Source organism: Synchiropus splendidus, chromosome 10 (genome assembly GCF_027744825.2).
Source record: "Synchiropus splendidus isolate RoL2022-P1 chromosome 10, RoL_Sspl_1.0, whole genome shotgun sequence".
NCBI lineage: Eukaryota > Metazoa > Chordata > Actinopteri > Syngnathiformes > Callionymidae > Synchiropus > Synchiropus splendidus.
In genome coordinates this window covers 15,197,859-15,222,164 of record NC_071343.1, presented here as the reverse complement: position 1 = coordinate 15,222,164, position 24,306 = coordinate 15,197,859, and the positions used below count along the sequence as shown (strand labels likewise).

Genomic DNA, 24,306 nt, shown 5'->3' with positions numbered 1-24,306 from the left:
TGTACTTCAACTAACAGCAACAAATCTTTCCACTCAGACTTTTACCTCTGACTCGCTCACATTTTTACACATTACAGCTCTTTTAAAGCAGCTCTGCTCGGCCAGACACGACTGAGAATGCATGCTTTTCCCTGCTCCTGCATGCATTAATCATCGCTGACATGCAAAATAGATTAGATCCGCAACTTTATCGAGTGGCTCCGGATCGCACGTGCTTGGGCCGGGGACTGGTGGGATACACCGGCACAGATGAAGCTCCACTTTGCCAAGAGATCCTGTTTGTTATTTTATCCACAAGCTATTTCAGGTGGTTTGTTTCTTGGACAGAACTGTTGAGGATTCCCAACAAGTGGCATAAGAGCTGACATCAGACATCAAACTATGCCCTCAGCTATGGTCCCAAGCCTTGGCTGGTGACCGAAAAAACTTAACAAATCGCTTCTCTTGCCATGACACACGACTCCAGGTCGTCCAGGAGAGACTCTGTGTTGAACATCCCAGCTGAGAAAAGCCAATTCAAGCTGCTAAAGAGATTATTGTGGATGTTCAGGTCTCTTCAGTAGTGGGGTCTCTTCACTCTGTAGCTAAGAACTCTGATGTGGTGGATTTGATTCAAATCCAGGAAGTTGTGCACAAATAACCTGAATTAAATTGTGTAAGCAGATGAAAGAATTTCCCTCACGTTTCCTCCAACAGGGCAATATTTAGCCTGGGGTCTACTTATCTGCGTGTATTTCAACACTCCCTTGCTTTATCGACAGCCGTTGCCCGTAAAGTGTCGTGCTTATTAGTCGACTGACAAACAATCTATGAAGAACAGTCCCCACAGGCTCCCAGGACTCCTGAGAACCCGCTGTATTGAATTTCTCTATTTAATCTCCGCTCAGCGAATCCACCGCATACGCTTCTCTCAGGCCGCACATGCGTGTCAGAGGTGGCGCTTCACGACTTTTCCCTGTGAAGTTTGGGTGTGGGAGGGAAGCGATGATGGACAAGGGCCAGAGTCGCCGCTCGGTTCTGCTGCTCTGCTGCTCCGAGTCCATTTTCGCCGCAGATTTATGAGCCGTGTGACGATCGCTTCAGCTTGACGCGTGTGATGGATCACGCGGACACAAATACTCAGACCTGGGCAGCGTGTGGTCGCCACCGAACCACATTCTGAACACTTGATATGGAATTAGAAACAGAGCAATCCATGGATCATTTTCTACTACGATGTCGATCAGTAGTCACGAGCCCCGCCCACTTGCCCTACTCTCAGGCCCCAGATGTGACTATAAATGCGTCTGTTGCATTGTCTCTGTCCTGGGTACGGTGGCCCCGAAGGGCAAAAGACAACACAAAGGAAAAGTACAACCACAAACCAAAAAGCACAATTACAAAAACGGAATCACAAAATCAAAATTGCAATCCCCAAAGCAAAAACACATTTTCAAAGACAGAATCGGAACTGTTGTTCCCCCCTTCCTACAGTTTGCAGCAAAGTTATTGCCATTCCGTTTTCATAATTGTGTTTCTGTTTGGGGGGTTGCGATTTTGTTTTTGTAATTGTGATGCTGTTTTTGCGACTGTGTTTCTGTTTGGGGGGTTGCGATCAATGTCCCCTCTAAGCTGCACGCGTGCACAATTGCGCAGAGCTGATACCATCTCAGCGCACTAAATATCTATGGTGCGCAACAAAAATTGATCCTGAATTGAATATAAATTACTGCAATTTCTGGACTACAGGACTTCTTCAAGACATAAAGCCTTATGACATTAGACCAATAAAATGAAGCTCGACCATATGTATGCTTAACCGGCAGTTTCGGCAGGTCCTCCACTGCAGCGGCGCTTAAGACCGTCCGCCGAGTGACACTGCTACATACGCAATGGAACGACCAGAAACTAGAAGAACTGTTGGAGCCGGCTGATGTGTAAGAGCTGATTCGCTCGTGGTTGGTCAAAATGTGCGGCATGCACTGTGACAATTGGGGCGGCGAAGTTACGCACAGGAGAGACAATCGTAGCAGCGCAGGTTTCAGACTACAATACACACAGTAGTGTGAGGAAACAAACAGTGAAGTCAGTGAAAGAAACCTGTTCCTTCTTCATTTTAGCCTGATCCACACAGCCTCACTGTTCCACCGTATTCTGTGTCGAGCGCTTACAGAGTACAGTGGCCTCAAGTAGACAAAATTCAGTCTCAACAGACAGACTCATGAGTCTTATCAATCCGTTTAAGAAGGGATAAATGTTTGTAAAAGTTGAAGTTCTTTGATATCCAGCGCCCTTAATGGTGTCATGTGACTTCAATGAGTAGAGTTAGTTTACTTATTGTATAGGAAGATTCTTGATATATATATATATATATATATATATATATATATATATCAAGAATATATATATATATATTGTGAATATATTACATTATGATTCAGTTGAAGAAATGTATAATATACAATTCAAAGACAAATGAAAGCTTTTATTTTTTTTATTTTATTTTTTAACCACACATGTTCCATTCTTCAATATGAAGTACACAAATTAATTTATATTATATAGCATTAACATTAACACTATTATATATATATATATATATATATATATATATATATATATATATATATATATATATATATTACAGCAGTCAACGGCAGGTCGCTCACAGTTGGTCCAGGTGACCGCTCTGAGAGTTTGTGTGTTTGCACACATGAAAAATTAGAGGGAACATTTCGATTGTGTTTTTTTTTTAATTGCGATACTGTTTTTGTAAATGTGCTTTTTGGTTTGTAGTCGTATTTTTCTTTTGAGCTTGTTGTTTGCCCCTCTGGGCCACCGTACCTGGGTCTGCCTGGGCACCTCCTCCCTGATGCCCAGTGGTCCTCATAAGACCTGTCACAATAGTCAATGAATTGCTGTTCTGAATTCCCCATCTTTTGTCTTTCCGCTAAACTGCAACTCATCTTGGCCCGCTGACAGGAGGCTTCACTCTATCTACAACATAAGACACCACTCCAGTCGCACTCGCGCTACAGCACAAAGAACCAGAATGACCTCTCTTGTTGGTCACCTCACAGTCAGTGGTACAGTTAGCACAAGCACAGTAGAGCAACACAAGATGTTGTATCTACATGGAAATAAAGGGAGAAAAATACATGACTGCTGGTGTGATGGCGTGAAATTTGTTTCCGTGACAAGTCCAGCTCTAAATCACGGGCCACATAAACAAAGACAACCACTCACACTTGCATACAGTTGACATCAGTTGCTCAGAAAGCACCAGAGCATGAGTCAAACTAAAGGCTCGCGGTCTCAGTCCAGTCAGACACGACGTTTATGTGGCCCAAAATAACTTTAATCTAAAGCTCGTAGACATGCATGTTGATATAGAACCCTCGACATCGACAAATTCACAGTGGACAAAAACGTCTTGGCAATGAAAATGGCTCCTTCCTCCATGATGTGTGTTTGTTTGTTTGGAAAAAGAAGGTTTGTAGCTCTGAATATGTCTGGCTGTTGCATGGTCGGATGTAAAGTAGAACTCTCACTGATCTTGCATCACTCTCAGCAGGTATTTTCGCAGATGAAATTTGATCGTCCTCTTACACGACGAAAACAACGGCACTCAGCCACACGTCTGTTGGCAAAATGCGCACTCACTCATTCATAGGTCATGCCAGTCTAATCTACAGGTTGTTGTCCAGCAACTGACTGTGTGCTAGTAAGTCGAGTTTGACATTTGTGTTCCTAAAGTAAGGTAAAGACTTTGTTTCTCCAGTGTCTTCAATTTGCTCCCATAATTACTCAGCATAAAGTCGCATTAAAGCCCAGACTTCTGGCATCTGCTCCTGAGCATCTGTGTCCTCCTCTGGTTCCTGGAAATGAACCAGCGACTACAGTTCCTTTGTAGTAGCAAAACACAGAGTAACAGTAAAATGTTTACAGATGGAATCGTGTCAATTATTATTAAAGTGACGTCAATACTTAATAATAACGTTGTGCAAAGAGGCAAGACCTCAGGGTTTTTGTTTTGTTTCCCATGTTGCTAAAAATAGCTGTGCGTGGTTAAACCAGTGTTCATTATGCGGATGAGAATCATGCAACACGTGTATTACCTCTGTTTACGGCTGTGACCGTGTTTTAAGGGGGGGGGCAGGTTGATGTGAAGAGGGCAGGCGACGTCGATGTGGGATCGAGGAGCAGCTTTTGTTTGATGGAAAACAGAGTTGGGAACTATTCCGAGCGCCCGCAGCTATTGTGCCCAGGACACACGCCGATACCTTCAACTGAGGTCAACAAACAGCAGCATCAATCACTGAAGGGAGGTTCAGAGTGAAAAATGATTCTTCAAATCATCTGATCCTGAGAACAAGAATGTCAATGCAACATGAATGAGGGGCCTTATTGGCTCATGGAGCCACAGAGGTCAATATAGGATGGTACATGTTCATGTATGTTTTAACTTAGACACCAGCCAACTCTGAACTCTGAACTTAGCATAGTCAACCTTGGTTGGTCACTGCTATGGTTGCAATGTTCTTGGATGCTGCACATATTTCATAAATATTAGTAGTGAACTGTGATGAGGGACAGCCAGATACAAAACCTGGCTCCAAAAAAATGACCAATCTGAAGACATGTGATTTTTTTATGAATAAACTTTTGTCATAAAACTAAACAAAAATGAACTCCACCTAGAGAAACAAAGGGAAGAAAAAAGATTTTATTTGTGGTGAGGCAATCCACCATGTGATCATTTTAAATCGATTCATCCTAATTTATTTAGACATGTACTTAAAATACTGTATTATAATAATAGTATTATAATAATATTATAATAAATATAATATTTTTGGAAATATGACATTGTCCAGGGGAAAAACAGAAAAGAAAAAAATATCATGTGAAACTAATACGTACTATACATAATTAAATGTACCTATAAACTAATATGTATGAAAACGAAAAACGTTTATATATATATATATATATATATATATATATATATATATATATATATATATATATATTTACTACTATATTTCATTAAAATAGCTAATTTTTAATTATCTTTTTGTACTTATTTTTAGAAAAAGAATTCATCCCTGTCAGTTGAGGGCAATTGAATTTTTCTCAATAAAAAATCTATCTTCTTGTGAATTATTTTGACATGACACGTGCACAGTGGTTAACAACCTGGTCTTGCACATTTTCACCCATGATTGTTTGCCATCCCTGAACTGAGTTTACCCAGGATGTGGACGTGCTGATTGTTGTCTGCCAACATCACTTTTCATGAATAAAGCATTTTCCAGACGTCCCCAGACACGATCTTCTAGCTGGCTGAACAAAACACACTCGGATGAGAGACGCTGCTTAAATTGTGGCTGTGATAACACTGCTCAGGTCATCGCAGCAGGAGGCGTCTGTTCCCAGCGTGAATTCATACTGAGTTGACAAATTGCAGCTGGTGTTGAGGCTGAGACGCACACAAATGCAGCGACAGAACGGAGGTGAGCAACAAGGTTTCGGCAGCAGGGTTTTGTCGCCTTTAGTCCTCTTGAGTGAACAGCTGCCATATCAATTCAGGGGCCCGAGCCGAGGCTATTCTCAGCCTTGAGATACCTGCAGCAATAAATCTCCCAACAGGAGAGGAGATCCTGGTGTTCTTGGCGAGCATTAGAACTCATACAGTTGGAAACGGATTTTTGAGTTCAATCTTGAGCTTGTTTGTTTGAGGAATGGACTCGCCTCAGAGGAAAACACACAGCCACCACTCACAGGAGATGTGACACACAAGTGCCCACATTGTCTGACAGAAATCATGGGAAACCTAGTTCAGGTGAAGAAGAAAGTGAAAGTTAGCTCAGTACAAGAGCGTAAACATGCTCAATCCTGACTCACCTGTCTGTTTGGTAATAAAAATAAAAATAAAAATAAAAATAAAAATTTTACAAAACGATTTACTAATGTAAAATTCACACAAGACAAATCTGTTTATGAATAAACTTTTGTCATAAAACTAAACAAAAATGACCTGGATCTAGAGAAACAACGGGAAGAAAAAAGATTTTATTTGTGGTGAGACAATCCATCATTTTAATTCGATTCATCCTAATTTATTTAGACATTTACTTAAAATAAATAAATATAAAACCCCTAGTTCAGTGAAGAAGAAAGTAAAAGTTAGCTCAGTACAAGAGCGTAAACATGCTAAATCCTGATTCTCCACCTGTGAGCGACCCACTTGTCTATTTGGTAGCATTGTCCTTCTCCCCTCATCCCAGTGTGACCGCAGGTTCTCTGAGGACCTGGTCCAGTGTCCAAATATATCTCAGCGGATGGGGGTTACGTGGCAGAAGGCTGGCACAGGCTCCAGGGTGACTCTCGTCCCACTCACTCTGCAGAGAGACTGCCAGCATCCATCTGAGTGGGTTTGCTGGGAAGGATGTCATCGACGGACCTCGGGAGGAGAAGCTTCCATCACTGATGCTCTCAGCTTCACCTCACTCATTCATTCATATTTCCTGCCAGAATAAACAGACAACCTCTCACACCTATGGACCATTCAGAGTCACCACTGAAGGTTTTTGGCTGTGGGAGGAAACCAGAGTCCCATTCATTGGTGTCCATTCAGATGAATTCCTGGAAACACATTTGTGCTCATGTGTTGTGACCGCAGTCGGAGGCTGCATCGCGTCTGACCCCCTGTTCTCTCCGCTAAATGGAGCGGTGGAGCGGAACGTCCAGGACTGGCCCCACACTGCAGCCAAACGTGAGACTCACAGCGAACACACACACACACACACACACACACACACGCTTGGAATTCAATAAGCAGATGACATTCCTCGTGGCTGTCTTGTACTACGCTGATCATACACGTGTTGCGAGCACCAGACTGAGACGGTCATGCACCCTCACACACACCACCGCACTCCTTCACCACGCAACTTGGTTATCTGTGACCTACAAAAGAAGAACGCGGAATTATTTCATCACAAATGTACTTCCGTTTCCTATTGCATTGTCTCAAATGATGTCACTTTAAGTGCAGTTCAGCAAACAGCCAGTTGAAAATCTTATTATAGTAGACAGATATTTTATGGCCATAGATTCCCAGGTGTTATTAGGAGGTAAGTAGCTCTCTAGTCGTGATGGATCGATGAGGTTTCATGAAACTACACTATGTATCATCAAAGCTCACAGCAGATAGTGTCTGAAAATGTCAGCGTCTGATGGTGAGTTACAAAGGGAGGGATCTTCCTGATGTTCGGCACTATGATTTACTTGCACCATATCTATCACTGGTTGGCATCAGTTACATAATATTAGTCCCATACTGCACTGCGACAGTAAAAGCTCCTACGACAGCCATAGTGAAACTGTTGTGTTTCTTTGACAAAGTGATTTTATTCTCATCCTCAAATCCCCCTGACAAGCTCTCATTTTACCGAGCGTCTCACCAGTCTGGGTGGGAGCAGTGGTGATATAAAGCAGTTCAGCTGATGTTTACATGTGGATCTATGGAGACGCAGACATGGATGGACAGAGCTCACTGTAATCGTGTGACGGTTTCATCGTGGGTGTCGGATTGATAATTTGTATACAGACGCCCTCTGCAGGTGATGTCGAGTAATGTTTTTTCTTCACATGGGATTCATTCACTTCCGACTTTGCAGTTTTAAAATCAGTTTTTCAGTGTTGTGGTGTGTCTAAAATTGAATACATTAAAAACAGTGACAGGATCTTTATCGATCTATATCTATTTTATATATTTAGTTATGTAGATTCAGTGTAGGGTGGTGAGGTCCGAGGTCTTTAAAATGTCTTCCATTGTCATGAAAGCTCGAGCCTCTTTCATCTCTATTTTCACGTCATACTGCAGAATAAATATCCTGTTTTACATCAATCTAGTCTTTTCAAATCTTGCATCTTCTTGAGCTTGACTCCAGTTGTCCACTCAGCACCCCGTACACTTTTGTACGAGTCGTCCATGTGTCACCAAAGGTGACTTCCCTTCATCCTCGGTCCATTTTGCTTTTGCTGTGCCACAAGGTTCCGCTTTAGGTCCTATTCTTTTTTCAATGTACATGCTGCCTCTGACCTCTTTGTGGTCCTGGCAGCAGCTCCTGTCCTCACACGTCTTGATGATGTCACGAACTGAATGGCATGAAAGTTCCTTCAGTCAGAAATAGAATTATTAGTTTTTCCCTCACCACCCTCTGCTCGCTGGCTTCAATGACAGAAGCCTGGGTGCCTTATAACTCCTATAGCCCGACATCTCAGCGTTGTGTTTGACTCCTCACTTTACTTTGATCTTCACATTACAAAAAAAACAGTCCAGTCCTGTTTCCTTCACTTGAAAATAATTAAAATGAAAAACATGCTCTCACAAGCCGACTGAGAAAAAGTAGAAAAGCACATCACTCCAGCGTCAGCTTCTCTGCACTGTCCACTTTAGAATGGACTTCAAGACACACTTTTTAAGACCATCTTCGCCTGGCCCCCCAACTACATTGTAGAAGGAGCCAGCCTGCGATCCTCAGGTGGGTGTCCGCTCGTCGTCTTTTCCTGTCAGGGCTCCTCAACTCTGGCACTGTCTGCCACAAACACACCTTGTACCTTGTAAAAATCCATTTTTATAGGCTTGTGTTTACATATTACCATTTAAACAAAGCAAAGTCGCCCACCTTCATGGTCCAAACATTCTTCGCTGTTCTTCCTGTCAAGCATTTTGTGACCAGTGTTTTAATAAATAAAGATTTATTATCATTGCTTCCACGTCGCTCAGGTCCTCCTAAGGTCAGTCATCTATGGAGTCTCCTGAAGCTGCATTTAAGTCACCCACAAGACGTGCCGACGCATACACTTTTGACAAAACCCTGAACCGACAAGTCCACCATCCAAAGTCACCACCTTTATTTCAGTCTCTGGACCAGAACATGGACACAGCTCACTGGTTCCTGCAGGCGCCGTTCCAAATCTGTCTGAGTGAAATTTGGTTTGGTGTGTCCTGGAAAATTTCCTCCTTTCGTGTGTCAGCTTTTATCAGGCAGACAAGCTCATTTTCACATCTCCCTCCTTCTCCTCACTTGGCCGTCTCTGCCGTCTTCATTAGCCTTCCTCACATCGCGCTGGAGCACATTAAGTGCGCGTGTGTTTATAAATGGGAAGCGAGGAAGGGCACTGGTGTGCGTGACCTCCTTCCTCGGCTGCACACGAGGCAGAGGCAGAGAGCTCGTACTGGGCCGGTCATTGCAAAACACTCAGCCGTCCATCGACCGACGGTCATTGATTTGCAAATTCCAGTGACTCACAAGCTGTTCAATATGCAACTCGCACACACACACGCGCCAATCCAGAGGCAGAGAGTGAACAAGGACACACAAACACACACGATGACTGATGGCCTGCACCTCTGAAAACTGATAAATATGGTGCCCACGTTTGAATGAGAGGAGTTGATGTGTAGTTAATGTAGATGGCCACCTCATTACAATGTAGAATGAAGGAGGAATGCTGAACCACACCTGGGCTTGACCTGTGCTCCTCTGCTGAGCTGTCAAACTCTGCTTCTGTGAGTTGAAACTCCTCCAGGAGGAGTGCGATGATCTGGTCATGATTCTCTCGCGTTGACCCTTGACATCCTCCCAGTGTCTCATACCCACCTTCCTGCAGTTGTCCAACACTGGGGCTGGTCCTCTTCTGCCTACTTTCAGCGCCTGTTGGGGGTAGGACAAGAAAAGACCTCAAGGTGCTCATGAAAAACAGTGAGGTAGGTTGTTCACTCAACTCTTTCCAAGCTCAGCCCTGGACCATAGTCCTCCATTGAACCAGAAATCCCAGTCAACTCCTTGGTCCTACAGGTGTCTTGTTGTCTACACACTCCCCCGAAAGCCCTCTGAAGAAGACAGGATATAGAATTGAACCTGAAAAGAACCATGTGGCACCCTCGTGTTTCGAAAGTCTGTTTGACTAAAGATATTATACTTTAGTGGGAGCATCACCATCATTCTCCATGAGGGCTGATCTTTTTTTGCCTTCCACTGAGACAGTTACAAGCTATTGAACAAGAACACAACTGAGCAAAACAAAACGGGATGAAGCGGCTACTTTAATACTTGACCTACGACTTTGATGTCACACTAAATTTCGAGCTACTTTAGGGTTTATTGTTGAATTACTGATACTGGAAAATAGAGTAAATTCAGATACGTCATTGCTTAGTTTTGGATGAAGGGAGTAAACTGCTGGGAAGAGTCAGGTCGCGGGTCAAATCTCAGATACAGTGGGGGAAAGCAGTTTCCGTCCTGGCCCGTATAACACTGGACCGGTGTGAGTCAAATTGGTTCGCAGTGGGAGTCGGCCTCGGCCAGGAGTTCCACCCATGACACCTTTATGGACAGGGTTTCTGGATACAGCCAAGTGGTTGGAGGGGGTACTTAAGTCCATCACTCTGGCATCACAGAAGAGAGGAGTTCCAGGCTTGTCCCTCTGAGAGGAAGCCACAGGGCACTCTGGTCTTATGCTAGAGATTTGATCTCCCAATAGACTGGGGGAAGGTCCCAGAATCGTCCATGAGAAGCTGGTGGAAGTGGCTGGGGAGAGGAATAAGCGGCAGAAAACGGATGGATGGATGGATATATATATATATATATATATAAAAGAAAAATCACCTTCTAAAATGTCTACTGACTCACCTAGGTGCTCACAGGATCCAGGGAAAAAACTGACACAAGACGGTGAGCAGATATTCAACACTGTGGACAGTCAACCTCTGCTCACACTAACTGTAGATGCTTACATTCCCCCAGAAATAGAAATACCACGAATGGAGTAGTACAGATCATTGAAGATTTTAATAATGAACACCGTTATGTACAGAGCAAGCGAGGTCAAAGGACAAAAAAAATTAAAATAAAACGGTTTTTTTTCTCATCATTAAAACAGCTAAAGACGACCTACAGGGATTTTCCACAGACCAGGATGTTTGGCAGAGAAAGAGTGGAGCATTTATCCAACAAAACCTTCCACACAGGAGTCTTCATCTTCTCAGACGTCCAGCTCAACCCAAGACTCCACCTTGCGCCCAACTTCAGAACAGAGAGTGATTGTCTAATGCTCCAATGTTGGACAACAACAAATCCAATGTCAACTTATCTTGAAGCTAATGGTCTGCAAGTTTCTTTTTAAGGGGTAGCAAGGTCCCTAAAGGTGAAACGCATTTGTTTTTCAGAAATAACGATCCACCACTTTGGAAAATAGCGTGAGAACGTGGCGGTTTTTCCTTCAACTATCTTGAGCTTTCAAGAGTCCTTCGCCAGGATGACAAGAAAAAAAAGCTTGCCCTCACTGCAGCACTTCAGCTGGGTCCATCTGAGCTCAAACTCAATCTGCCACCAAGCAATCCTGGTATTTCCTATTGGTGAAAGTGGTCACATGAAAACGCCTGTAGCTGGGGCTGAATCAACAATCGATCTGGATTACAATAAGAAAAAAAGTGGAATTACAGCAGAGCACGGAACATAAACCTTCGAGAAAGCAGAAATGTAAAAACAAACTAATCTTTTATAAAAGCTCTAACATCACTAGTTTGGTTTCCTTTCGGGTTTTTACACAAGTGAATTGCTCGAATATCAGCAACACCGACGGGTTGGTGGTGAAAATTACGACGTACAATCATTCACACTGTGCACAAGCTCATTTGTCCGTTTCTCTTCAGTGGTATCAGAGGTGACCGGGCGTCTCTGCCGCACAACCGGCGACGGAGGGGAAAAAAGGGTCCGCGTCCACAGTCTGTCCCAATGATTTAAAGTGACAATGAGGGTGGTCATCGTCGTCGTCTCCTCTGTAGAGGCTCAGCTGCGTCATCTGGCTCTCTAACAGGAACTACACACAGTAGACATCTCAGTAAGAAAAGATCCAACTGAAAACAAGTCAACTGCAGTTTAGATGAATTACCATGTCGACTGTGATGATTTAGCTTTCATCATCGGAGACGTGGGGTCGAGCGATCGCCATCTCCTCCTTGCTGTTCGCAATCATCTTACACTTCTGCCGAACAAAAATAACAACACAAAAGTTGAGCTCCAAAACTCACCTCCCATGCCGTGTGGCAGCAGTGTGACCAACCTCAGTGAGCTCCTTTATGGTATGTATGTTGGCTTGATGAGTGACCTTCCTCTTTGCCTCCTCAATGTGGTCCAGGTTGACGGATGCGATGGGGGGGGCGGAGTAGGAGGGCGGCGGCTTGTTGGTGATGGAAGGAAGAGGGGCCAGGGGAGACATGGCTGCGAGGGCACCCATGTTGCTCAAGGCTGCAGTCATCGTGGCTGCAGTCATACTTGCCATCGCAGCACTCATTGTGATGTTTGACATTGTTGGCATCCCAGGAATCGCCGGTAACCCCATTGGACCCATGCTGGGCATCCCCATGCCCATCGAGAGAGGTAAAGGCAAAGGCAGGGAGAGTGGGGAAGGAGACGGGGTCGGGAGAGGAAGCTGGAGGATGGCTTTTGGCCTGAGGGCCTCAGGAATTGGCACGCCAGCTTTAGCACACATGGCTGCTGCATTGGCCTTGGCGATCTCCAGCAACTGGTCTTTATCTGAAGAGAACAGAGGAGAGGGAGAGTTCAATAGAACCGGACAGCAACAGGCATGGATTTGTGCACAGCATTCCACCAACGTTTCTTACCCAGTTCAGTTATGCGTGGTGGTGTCTTGCTCGGACTGCGGCGTGTCCTCGATCCTGAGCGACGCTGTTTGCGTAGAATGAGAACTGGGGAGTGGCTGGGTTCCCTTTTCCATCTGTCCCGTCGGTCGAATGAGCGACTACGGAACGCGGGACGCCTTCCTCGACCCCTAGATCTGGACCTTCGGCGCCGGTCAGAGGAACGGGACCTGGACCGCCTACCTCGGTCACCTGACCGCGACCTTTTCTTTCGGCCAGGGGAGCGACTCTTTGATCGCTTGGCTCTGTCGGGGGATCTGGACCTTCTTCTGGTGCGGCTGGTGGGCGTACGGGAGCGACTGCGCCTCTTCCGGGCCGGTGAGCGACTCTTGGATCTTCGTGCCCTTGTCCGTGACTTAGATCGTGAGCGTTTCCGGCGAGGGCTGGCCTTCCGCCGTCGGGCAGGACTTCTGGATTTAGATTTACGCTTCTTCCTTTCCGATGGGGACACAGACTCTCTCTTCCTGGGTGGGGACCTGCAACAAAGACAAAAATGCAATGTGAGGACGTCTACTTTGTTTTTATTGATGTGTATAAATGCTACATTGGAGCAGCTACATGCCCAACTCTGCAGCTTGAGATAAGAATCAATAGTTTATCAGACACAAACAAAACAGAAGACATTACAACATCAGAAACTTTGCTGTGCTTCTGTGGTGTTAAGTATCGTTAACATCACAGATTCTGCCTCAAGACGAGATCAGTTTGGCTCAAAAGTCCGCAAACAAACCAGATTTTGGAAGTGGACTTTATCCCTTCTGGTGAGCTACACGTCAGTTTGGGGCACGCTCAGCAGGGGGTGAGATTTTGGCTACAAGTGACAGAAGCGACTTAGTTGAGACATGCATTTTCATGGGACAAAAACTAGCAATTCAGCGCACAGCGCCCAAAGCCAGGTAGGGGAAAAAAGGGCATAGCCTGAGGTGACGCGGCCCCACAGGTGCCTAATCAGACTTGCGCATTACTGGCCAAAATCTGCAGTGTGAAAGCGTTTCAAGCTCCACCAATCGCATAGTGCCAGATATTACATGAACACATAATCAATAATTGCAAAGGAAACAAACCACACACCTGGACGACCTCCTTCTGGATTTGGACTTCGAATCAGCTCTTCGTGTTGAGGAATTTGAGCGTGATCGACGGACAGGTGGTTGTTTCACCTTTTCTGGAGATGCAGATCTAGAGGAACTCTTCCGTCGCCGGGATTCCAATTTCAGTGGTGAGGGCAATTCCATCTCTTCGTCTGAGCCCACCGAATGCTCCGACTTCTCTGGACGAACAGCAGACTCCATGCTTGGTTGAAGCTCTTCATGGGATGGGTCAGCAGGATCAGTGACCTCTTGGTTATAGCCCAATGGAATAACCTGAGGTTCCACCTGAGGATGGATCTGAGCTTCCATGTGGGGATGCATTTGAGGAGCCATCTGAGGATTCATCTCCGGATACATTTGGGGAGCCATGTGTGGATACATTTGAGGATCCATCTGAGGATACATTTGAGGGTCCGTCTGAGGATACATTGGAGCCTGGGCTTGAGGATATGCCTGTGCCTCCGCCTGAGGATACGTTTGAGCCTCCGCCTGAGGATACGTCTGCACCTCCGCCTGAGGATACATTTGCGCCTCCGCCTGAGGATACGCTTGAGCCTCCGCCTGAGGATACGTCGCCACCTCTGCTTGAGGATACGCTTGAGCCTCCGTCTGAGGATACGTCGCCACCTCTGCTTGAGGATACGCTTGAGCCTCCGCCTGAGGATACGTCGCCACCTCTGCTTGAGGATACGTTTGAGCCTCCGCCTGAGGATACGTCGCCACCTCTGCTTGAGGATACGTTAGAGCCTCCGCCTGAGGATACGTCGCCACCTCTGCTTGAGGATACGTTTGAGCCTCCGCCTGAGGATAAGCCGCCACCTCCGCTTGAGGATACGTTTGTGCCTCCGCCTGAGGATACGTTTGAGCCTCCGCCTGAGGATACGTTTGAGCCTCCGCCTGGGGATACGTTTGCGCCTCCGCCTGGGAATACGTTTGCGCCTCCGCCTGAGGATACGTTTGCGCCTTCGCCTGAGGATACGTTTGCGCCTCCGCCTCAGGATAGACTTGAGGTGCCACCTGAGGCTCTTGTGGCTGCACAACCGAAGAGGCTGCGAAGGGCACAGGCTTCCATCCACCTAGAAGTAAAGTTCAAGAAGTGAAAGGCATATCAATGCACAGAATTCCACCAAAAAGTTGCTGAAAATTTTCAGAGGATAAGCCTGAAGCATAAGAATGGATACAAGAAAAGTAACAGCATACCTTTTCAATTTTGTTTCCTCACAACATTACATAAAAGTTTAATGTCCCAATGACCTTCATCTGACTTTCTTCAGTACAAAAGGATATACCGTATTTTCACAACTATAATACGCACTTAGAAGTCTTAAATCTTCACCAAAACAGACAGTGCGCCTTATCATGCGGTGCGCCTTATGTGAGCACTGAGTGCTCAGCTTGACTGACTGAGAGCAGTTCCATCCGACACGCTGGTTACAAAGTGGAAAGGCGGACGTGTTAGAGGGCAGCATGAGAACGTAAAAGGGTGAAGTGTGGGCATATAAGAAGACGCTAAAGCCACACCCCGAGTAGGAGCAGTGGATTGTTGATCGGAGGACAGCTGCGAGAAGCGTCTCTACCGTCTCCATTCGACTGAGGGCAATGACGCTCGCAGAAGAAATGAAAATTGAACATTTTCAAGGAGGTCCGTCGTGGTGCTTTCGTTTTATGAAACGGCGGCATCTCCCCGTTATGTGACTCCATGCGTGCCCATCTCACCACCGCTGTGAAAAGCCAAGACGAAGGAGCTCCAACCGCTGGACATCGGTGTAAACATGCCGTTCAAGGTGAAGTTGCGAATGGCGTGGGAGCGATGGATGACCGATGACCGAACAGTTATACTAAGACTGGGAGGCAGCGTCGGGCGAGTTACGCCACGCAATGACACTGACTCGGATAATGAGGAGAGGGAACCCAGCGTGATCGAGCTAGCGCAGCTGTTCATGTCGGATACAGAAGATGAGGACTTTGACGGATTTGTGGGTGATGATCAAAAAACAATGCGAGTGCATTGTTAAATATGTCAATAAAGTATAACGGAACTGTGTTTTGCTCCCGCTGCCTTTTTAAAAACACACGCCAGCATGCATAGTTTAAGCTTTCGTACTGATGCCAGCACCTTATAATCCAGTGCGCCTTATGCATGTGTTAAATACCTAAATAAGACCTGTAACTGAGACTGCGCCTTATAATACAGTGTGCCTTATGGTCGTGAAAATACGGTAAGTAGGTTTGGCAAAATATTAGGTATCAGTTTCTTTAACGTTTCAGACAAACACTGGTGGCATTTCTGCACTTTGTTTTTTTTTTTTTTAAACACGGAACTGCCTAAAAACTTTAAATGGTAATATATCAGTACCAAATTTAATCTACCCAAAATAACAGACTTTCAGTAGCGCAGAATACAAATGCAGGAATAACTTGGTTATTACATGGCTAGAAAAATAAAAAGGCTTACCCAGACTTGTGATCTTTGGCTCTGCTGTGCCACCAGGTTCTTGCTTGATATCAGTAGAGGGTGCTGTTACCTTGACTGAAGAGGGAGAAGGACATTTGGCAGGAGATGACCTATGAGACCTGCCACCTGACACAGATCTTGACTTTGATCTGTGAGGGCCAGCAGAGACAGATTTAGACTTTGACCTTCTCCTACTCTTCTCTGGAGATTTGGACCTCTTTCTGATAGATACCGGTGAGCGCGTCTTTGACCGGTGCCTTCGAGACAAGGAACGAGATTTAGAACGATTGCTTGACCTTGGTGGGGTCCAACGTTTTCTTGGGGGGGTACGGGACCGTCTTCTGGCAGGCGACCTAGATTTTGACCGACGCCTAGGTGGTGGCGATCTGGATTTTGAGCGACGTCGAGGTGGCGGTGATCTAGATTTGGTCCGTTTGCGGGAAGTTCTGGATCTTGAGCGTCTGCCGCGTTTTATGGAACGGGAACGTGTTCTCCTGCTTCTCCGTGCTGAGCGAGATCGAGATCGACGAGATCTGGGAGGCGGGGACTTTCTGCGACGAGACAATGAGTGACTCCTTGAGCGCCTACCACCGCCTCGTCTTGCTGGCGACCTCGACCTTGAGCGACGAAGTGGGCGCCTGGATCTGGAACTTGAGCGTCGAGCTCTGACTGAACGTGACCTTGAACGCCTGCTTGCTGCACCCCCACGTCGTGGTGACCTGTTCCGAGAACCTCTGGGGCCACCACGGGATCGTGACCTAGACCTACGATTTCTCCCTGGAGACTTGGAAACAGATCGGGACCTACGTGCACTACGCTTGGGTGATCTGGAAGACTTTCTTTTGTAGCTGTGGGGAGTTCGGTGCCGTTTAGGGGAAACAGACAAAGATTCTCTCCGACGTTTAGGACTCTTGGACTTCCTGGGGGACTTTGACGCCTTTTTCTTGGGTGAAGGGGAAGGAGATCTTGAGTGACCAACAGCTTTTCCCCGCGACACAGGTGGCGAGGGTGACTTCTTCTTAGGCGCCGGAGACTTAGAACGAGATAAAGAGCGAGCTTGTTCCTCACTTTTCAGAGGTGTAACTGGGAGTTTTTCCAATGATGTAGGGCAATTTTCAGACTGGTCCACTGGGACTGCAATTCGATCCTCAGGCTCCTGATTAGGGGGACTTGATGATGTTGCAGGAGAGCTCTTCACTTCTGGCATCTTTGAAGGGGACACAGACTGTAGCTGAGAATTGTCATTCACATTAGTCATTTGAACTGAATTGGATTGGTCTTTCTGGATTGGATCATCCCTCGGAGTAGTCGCCTCCTGTTTAGGAATAATATCCGGAAGTTCTTGGGCAACTGAGAATGCACCATCTGCTAGACCTCCCTCTGTCTTATCAACAGCAGCCTGTGAGACTTCACGGTCCCCTGAAGGCAAGACCACATCCTTTTCTGATCCATTGGTGTTCACTGTATATTCTTGCTTTGGAGAAATGTCTGAAGCTATTGGTTCCTTCTCACAGAGAGGTTCAGTGCTGTGTGTGATGCTGGGACCATCATTCTCCACGCCTTGTGGACCTTTTGTTGCCAATTTTGATATTGGTTCTTGTAGATCAGGAGCTGTAGCTGGAGAGGCTTTGATATCTGCCGTCCCTTTCGCACCCTCTCCGTCAGACTCAGACCCTGAAGCTGAGCTGCTTTCTGACAGTGAGGGAGATGGAGATTTCTTCCCATCTTTTTTCCTCTTCTTTTTCTTCTTCTTTGCAGCATGCTTCTTGGCTTTCTTTGATTTTGCTTCGAGTTCGCCCCCTAATTCATCAGGAAAAAGGATTCAGAAGTTTTGAAAGAGTGAAACGAGGCTCACTGAATAAATTGCATCAGAGCTGGGAGAGTGGTACCTGTAATTCCATCCTTTTTGCCATCTTCCTTTTGCTGAAGCTCTCCTTTTGCTGCTGCAAGCCTGGCACTGCAAGCACAAACAGAAGTGAGGCCTCTAAGGGAAAGGCTTATTATCAAAGTAACAGCGAGATTATGTTTATTTATTCACGTTAAGTGCTATTAATGACAAACAAAAGAGAATGATCAGGACTGGCTAACCTGGCTCGAGTTGTACGAACAGGTTTTGGCGGCTCCATCTCAGACTCCGCGTCAGACTCTGAGCTGCTATCCTTTTCCCCCTTCCTTCTCCTCTTCTTTTTCTTGCTCTTGTGTTTCTTGTGCTTCTTGTTCTTCTTGTGTGGTTCACTTCCTTCCTTAGCGTTCACCTCATCCTTTGCTGGTGCTTCATCCTCTCCTGCAAACGGTAGTCAAACAGTTTGTCACCAAACAGTTTATCACCATCACCACATATTTATACAACCAATGACATGCAGTAACGTAATAGTTGAATTAGCCTTATTAACTTTAAACAAACATTTTAAAGTTTAATCATGGATAAAAAAAAAATCATAAAACTTACTACAGGTTATTCAGAATCACTCAATACAGTAAACTAAAATGTTTTCCTTACATACAGACTTCTATTTGCTGTATAACAATGAAATTGTATTCATAACACGCGAATCAAATAATCCATATCATGTGTTGTCATATTCTTTGGTAATTTTTTTGACTGCATAAGTATGCAGCATGAAATGATCATATGTCATTTACAAAAGTGGTTCTGCTGAATTACAAGGCTAAACAAGTGTAAATCTAGTTCTAAGTGAATCAATGTGAGAACTGGAAACAAGTCTTTGTGACATCACTGGAGGCAGCGGCTGGAGGAGCACCATTAGAATGCACATGCATTTTATGGTAGAATATGGAAAGTAATTCTATTCAATTCTTTTGTATACAGGAATAAAAACCCAGTACACCTTTCTAATTGTGAATTGGTTGATGCTGGTGTCTGCACTGACACTTAAAGACTAGAGCACATAAACTATGGTGTCATTTACCAGCAGGTACGTCCACAGCACATTCCATGGTTGTGTCAGCCAGCTTCTGAATGAGCCTTGTAAACGTGCGCAGCCTTCAAAACTGCAAGGGCAAAAACACACACGAAACAACACTTGTGATAATCAAGAGAAATCATATTTAAAGGCTCATGCAATGTAGATTGGCTCAAACCATTATGAATTTATTTTCTTTGTTTGATTGGAATAATAAAACATATTTGATCATGCAGATGATCCCTTTTTATATTTCCAACAGCAGAATCCTTCCAAGGACCAACACAATATATGCGAGTGCTCCTTACACCGTTTCACACACACTTCCTTTCTTTTAAATGTCAATCTATCAATATACTACTCTATTTTATTCAATTGTTTTTACAACTGATGACTGACAATTCTATAACTTTTTATTGACAAAGTTAACTGGCAAAGGGAAATTAATTAAAATAGTTGGAGTCGAAACATTTAACTGAATACAGCATTCTCATTGCGAGAATGAATGAAAAATCTAATAAATGTGAAGTATTTTTTTCCCAATTCAACCAATCACGCAAGAAACTTTCAATACAAAGTTGAAGACTTATTCTTGTCTGTGAATATTACTACATGTTCTTCATGAATAGTATGGGATTATCAGAGATAAGAGTGGTCAGGTCCAAGATCCATATGACATTCTCAAGCTAGTCTAGAGAGAGATTCTACATTACTCATTAAAAATACATAAAGCTGTTCAAGGTTCAGTCTTTGAGCATCCTATTGGGTTTTGGGAAGTGAAGCCAACTGACATTTTAAAGTGTGACTGCCAAAGTTTTGGGGATTAAGCAGCAATGGATAACCTGCAGTGCTGGCTTTCGGACAAACACCATCATGAAAAATGCTATTTCAAAACGATTGTCTCGACATTAAGGTCATTTTTATTCATCTACTGTATAATTAAATTAAACATCCACCAATTCTGCCATAATGCAGTATTTAAATGATCATATCTATGTCCCTTATAGAAAGACAACGGCGTTGATAAGTTATGATTGAGTGGGTCTATTAAAAAACATGAGGTAAAACAGCCGTTTAACATAAATGTCAGTTATAGGGAGCAGTTGTTTGTAATTGTTAATTGTAACCAGCATTCCACTGACTATTGTTCGATCAAACCAGTAAAAGAAAACAAATAACCCACAAGCCATTTAGAACGATACCGATTCAATATCATTAAATAATAAAACGGCCCTGGAGTCCGGAGTTTGGTCTTGTTAAACGAACCCAACCACCTTATTCATATCACACACACCGATGGAATAACATTAAATAATTAGATCGATTACAAGTGCGCTTCGTGTGATTCTTGTTGCGACTATAAAGAACGCATATCACAGTATACACCACAGTTTAAGAACGGAACTAGCCTTTTAACACCCACACCTGACTCCTCAATAGTGGTGTTTATTTCACGGAAAACCTAAAATCCGGGAGTAAAATGGAGTGTAGAAAACACGTAGAGAGAGTGAATACTTTCAAGCAGCGTGGGAACACGCATAAATGGAGGGAACACTTTGAAGAGAATCAATGATGTTAGGTAACCACCAGCAGGCCTGCACGCAGATGCGGCTCAGTGCAAATATCTGGTCGAATTCGGCACCAATGTTTCCCCGCAAGTCATACCAAAATGAGATGACGCTTACACGTGCCAGTGTATTGTCTAAAACATCAGAATAAAAGAAACACCACTTGGTAAGGCGCATCAGTGGCACGCCGCGGCCTATCTCCGGCGCTAGCTCTGTTAGCACGCAGGCTAAGCGTATACTTTGTTCAGATGTTTGCATCGACGGTCATCGGTTTCAGGGACGAATGCAATAGTTAGATAAAGCGAAGCACATGTTTACCTGTCGGGTGTCCCGTAATAGCAGTCCACGTGCTGGGAACATCAAATATTGCAGTAGTAACGTGTGCGAACTCAGACAATCGATCACCACTTGTGCTAACCAGCTAGCTCATCCGCCATGATGGCCGCAGGTATCCCAACATGCCATGCTGCGCGGTATCTACGGCAGCATCGTCGTCACCCTGGCAACCTTCTTTCTTCTGCATCCGTTTGCTTAATATACGTATTGCTTTTCGCTGTTTGTACGAAATAAAATCATCATCGCTGTTTTGAATCAGCACACCTAATTCTACTTTTTAAAAATATAGTTAATTGATTTTGTTATTATTCATTTTCCAAAAGGATTTCAGTTATGGTGAAACATCTGGAGTTAGTGAAAACAATTAATCCGTGAAATAAATAAATACCAATTGCGTAATTTGCTATATTCCACGCAACCATATGATTTTTAAATTATAAAAAAAACGTCGAAATGTATGTGCCTCCGACACCAGAGGAAGTATTGAGCTCATAATTTCAACACGTCATCTTTTTGTTGTTGTTGAATTGACGTCCATTGAGAGGATACATATTAAAAACATAACTCATTTTGGTGGGTTTATTATTTAAATGCAGGACTCTTATTGTGAAGGCTTATCGCCGGAAGTTGTGCTGTTGCCGTTCAGACTGCCATCACGGAAGAAGAATTGAGCTCGTGCCACTTCTAAAACACATAAATTAAGGCCATGAAAAAGAGGTTTAACATCAATTTAGACGATTCGGCGTTCAGTAAGGAGAGAAGCCCGGTAAGTCCATGTTTTATCTCCTCGTCTGAAAGCTTGCTCTCTCCGTCAGGATAAATTACATGGAACATTTCAACCACCTCTTTGTCTGCATCATGATTCTGTGCCCGAATTCTTTTCAGCCGAAGCAGCAATTCCAGCCTTCATCTAGAGCAGGACCAGCGAATGCAACTTCAGCTGTATCCGGTGGGACGTCAGGCGCGCAGCCACTGTCCTACGCTGAATACATCATCCAGAGTAAAAACAAAGCTCCTCACGTCGATGTTGGCCCTAAACTCAAGACCAGTGACCTCAAGGAGGCTGTGGGTTTGGAGCAAAAGGTGTGCGATGCAGTGACAGCTGGAGACATGAGTGGAGCAGATGACGCTAAGAAGACTGTTGAGGTTGCTGGTACCGATTTGAATGACAGACAAAAGTCAGATCCTTGCCTTGTACCCAAAGCCGTGGGCTTCGGCAGCTCCATTGTAGTCAGCCCGAGACAGGTTGGTAAATTCCTAGGTTGAGCTTGATGTTTTTAGACGGGACAGGATGAGAAACATTTCTATTGTTGTTGTTGCAGAGGGGAAATCCTATTCTCAAGTTTGTCAGAAGTGTTCCGTGGGAGTTCGGAGAGGTTGTGCCCGACTACGTCCTGGGTCAGACCACCTGTGCCCTTTTTCTCAGGTGAGTGTCTCCTATCGCGTCACTTTTTTATTTGGAAAGGTCTTTAATGCCGTCTGCCCTCAAAGCCTAAGGTACCATAACCTCAATCCAAACTACATCCATGACCGGCTAAAGCAGCTTGGACAGACCTTTACCCTCAGAGTCTTGCTAGTTCAAGTAGATGTGGTGAGTAAAGTGTAGTTTTTCGCATCCCCTTTCTTGTCTCTTGAACTTTCCTGACGTCAGTATTAATTTAATGTAATGAATTATTATTAAACATAGAGAGTCATAATTTATTATTTTTAACAGCGACTGTATTTCTGTAATGTATAAATCACTTAATTCTTCTCCAGCAAATTTACTTTAATATTAAAGCATATATTTAACAAGGAGTTTAGTGAGCGTTAAAATCTCAGAATCCAGATCTCATCGAAACCCGATTTGTTTTTTTCTTTTCTGACAGAAAGATCCTCATCATGCACTGAAGGAGCTTGCTCGAATCTGCATCATGGCAGACTGCACTCTTATTCTGGCTTGGAGGTGAGTGGATGTCTTCGCCTCAGTTGCATCCTAACTGGAGATTAAAGCTGGCCGTATTCCCAATTCTTCAACAACATTTAACCAGCACATTGTTGACAGTCCAGAGGAAGCAGGCCGTTACTTGGAAACGTACAAGTCATATGAGAAGAAACCTGCAGACCTCCTGAAGGAACAAGTGGAGAAGGACTACCTGTCTAAGGTTTCGCAGATGCAGTTTATATTGCTATACCTGTGTTGATCGCAGATTTGTCACCGCCACATTTGATCCTTAGGTGACCGACTGCCTGACAACTGTCAAGTCCATTAACAAAACCGATGCGATTACGCTGCTCTCCACTTTCTCAGTGAGTAATGGAGCTCCATCTCCGTTGAATGCTTTTATTGATCCTTAGCAATGGATTCGTATCTTACTTGTGACTAAAATCCAAAACATTTTTGGCTGTAGCATTCTGTTATTCCGAAGTATGCAACACCAGTTATTTTATTAGATGAGTTACTTCTGTCAAAATTAATATGATTCCATGTGTCATGTCTGCAGTCTGTAGATGGAATCATGAGTGCTTCCAAAGAAGACCTGGTTGTTTGTCCGGGCCTTGGACCACAAAAAGTAAGCTCCCTATTGATTCAGTTTTGTGCACTACATACGTTTGTGCGTCCCGTATACGTGTATTGGCAATGACATTTGTGTTTCTGTTTTGGTCGTTCAGGCGCACAGCTGAATTAAAATGTCAACTACAATCTATTTATTCTGTTTTATATTTGGCATCAAGTGTGTCACCTCATCATACTGTAACATGCAAGTTTTACTGAGATCTGTGTTTATGATCATTAATGTGACGCTCATTTACTTATTGTTTTCCCCAAGCATTTACGTTCAGTTTCAGCTCTTAAACTCTGTGAGTGAATACCTGTTTTGTAATCTGTCATATTTTTCCTTTTTACAGGCAAGAAGACTCCATGATGTCCTCCACAAACCTTTTTTGAAGTCGAAGACAAAAGATAGTTGACAAAATATCCACTTGTTGTGAGAGATGAAATGATGTATAATTGACAATTATATCAATTACTGTCAGACCATTTTAGACATCAAGAAGAATGTTTCTACTCTAACAATGACGATATTTGTGTGGGCAAAAATAAATATAAATATATCTTTGTTTTATATAAATTTTCAGTAAATAAATATTTTCTTAAAAAAAAAACAATCAACGTGCTTCCTGTTCCTGTTATCCATATCAATACTTAATAACGATACCATAATCATTCACCAAA

At 44.1% G+C, this 24,306-nt stretch overlaps 2 protein-coding genes across 2 annotated transcripts; one reads left to right on the top strand and one right to left on the bottom strand.

Moving 5' to 3' along the window:
• Window positions 1-10,831: 10,831 nt before the first annotated feature.
• On the bottom strand, window positions 10,832-21,209 carry sona (SON DNA and RNA binding protein a). Its single transcript, XM_053877424.1, has 10 exons — window positions 21,072-21,209; window positions 19,192-19,273; window positions 18,350-18,545; window positions 18,151-18,218; window positions 16,262-18,061; window positions 13,787-14,882; window positions 12,680-13,191; window positions 12,118-12,590; window positions 11,947-12,039; window positions 10,832-11,874 (listed from the first exon to the last, which is right to left on the bottom strand). Exons 2-9 carry the CDS (start codon window positions 19,217-19,219, stop codon window positions 11,965-11,967), a joined length of 4,248 nt encoding a protein of 1,415 aa, XP_053733399.1. The 5' UTR covers window positions 19,220-19,273; window positions 21,072-21,209; the 3' UTR covers window positions 10,832-11,874; window positions 11,947-11,964.
• ercc1 (excision repair cross-complementation group 1) lies at window positions 20,590-24,171 on the top strand. Its single transcript, XM_053877426.1, has 10 exons — window positions 20,590-20,764; window positions 21,686-21,855; window positions 21,975-22,334; window positions 22,412-22,515; window positions 22,581-22,680; window positions 22,958-23,034; window positions 23,134-23,233; window positions 23,307-23,378; window positions 23,573-23,641; window positions 23,979-24,171. The coding sequence occupies exons 2-10, from the start codon at window positions 21,796-21,798 to the stop codon at window positions 24,039-24,041; spliced, it is 1,005 nt and encodes a 334-aa protein (XP_053733401.1). The 5' UTR covers window positions 20,590-20,764; window positions 21,686-21,795; the 3' UTR covers window positions 24,042-24,171.
• Window positions 24,172-24,306: the final 135 nt, after the last annotated feature.

What these genes read in the sequence shown, in the direction of transcription:
- sona (XM_053877424.1), bottom strand. Translation starts at nt 19,219, where the DNA reads ATGGAATGTGCTGTGGACGTACCTGCTG. An exon ending in TGCTGTGGACGTACCTGCTG is followed by an intron (nt 18,546 to 19,191) that starts GTAAATGACACC and finishes TACCGTTTGCAG; the next exon opens with GAGAGGATGAAGCACCAGCA. An exon ending in ACCACGCATAACTGAACTGG is followed by an intron (nt 12,591 to 12,679) that starts GTAAGAAACGTT and finishes TGTTCTCTTCAG; the next exon opens with ATAAAGACCAGTTGCTGGAG.
- ercc1 (XM_053877426.1), top strand. Translation starts at nt 21,796, where the DNA reads ATGAAAAAGAGGTTTAACATCAATTTAGACGATTCGGCGTTCAGTAAG. An exon ending in TCAGTAAGGAGAGAAGCCCG is followed by an intron (nt 21,856 to 21,974) that starts GTAAGTCCATGT and finishes AATTCTTTTCAG; the next exon opens with CCGAAGCAGCAATTCCAGCC. An exon ending in CGGGCCTTGGACCACAAAAA is followed by an intron (nt 23,642 to 23,978) that starts GTAAGCTCCCTA and finishes TCCTTTTTACAG; the next exon opens with GCAAGAAGACTCCATGATGT.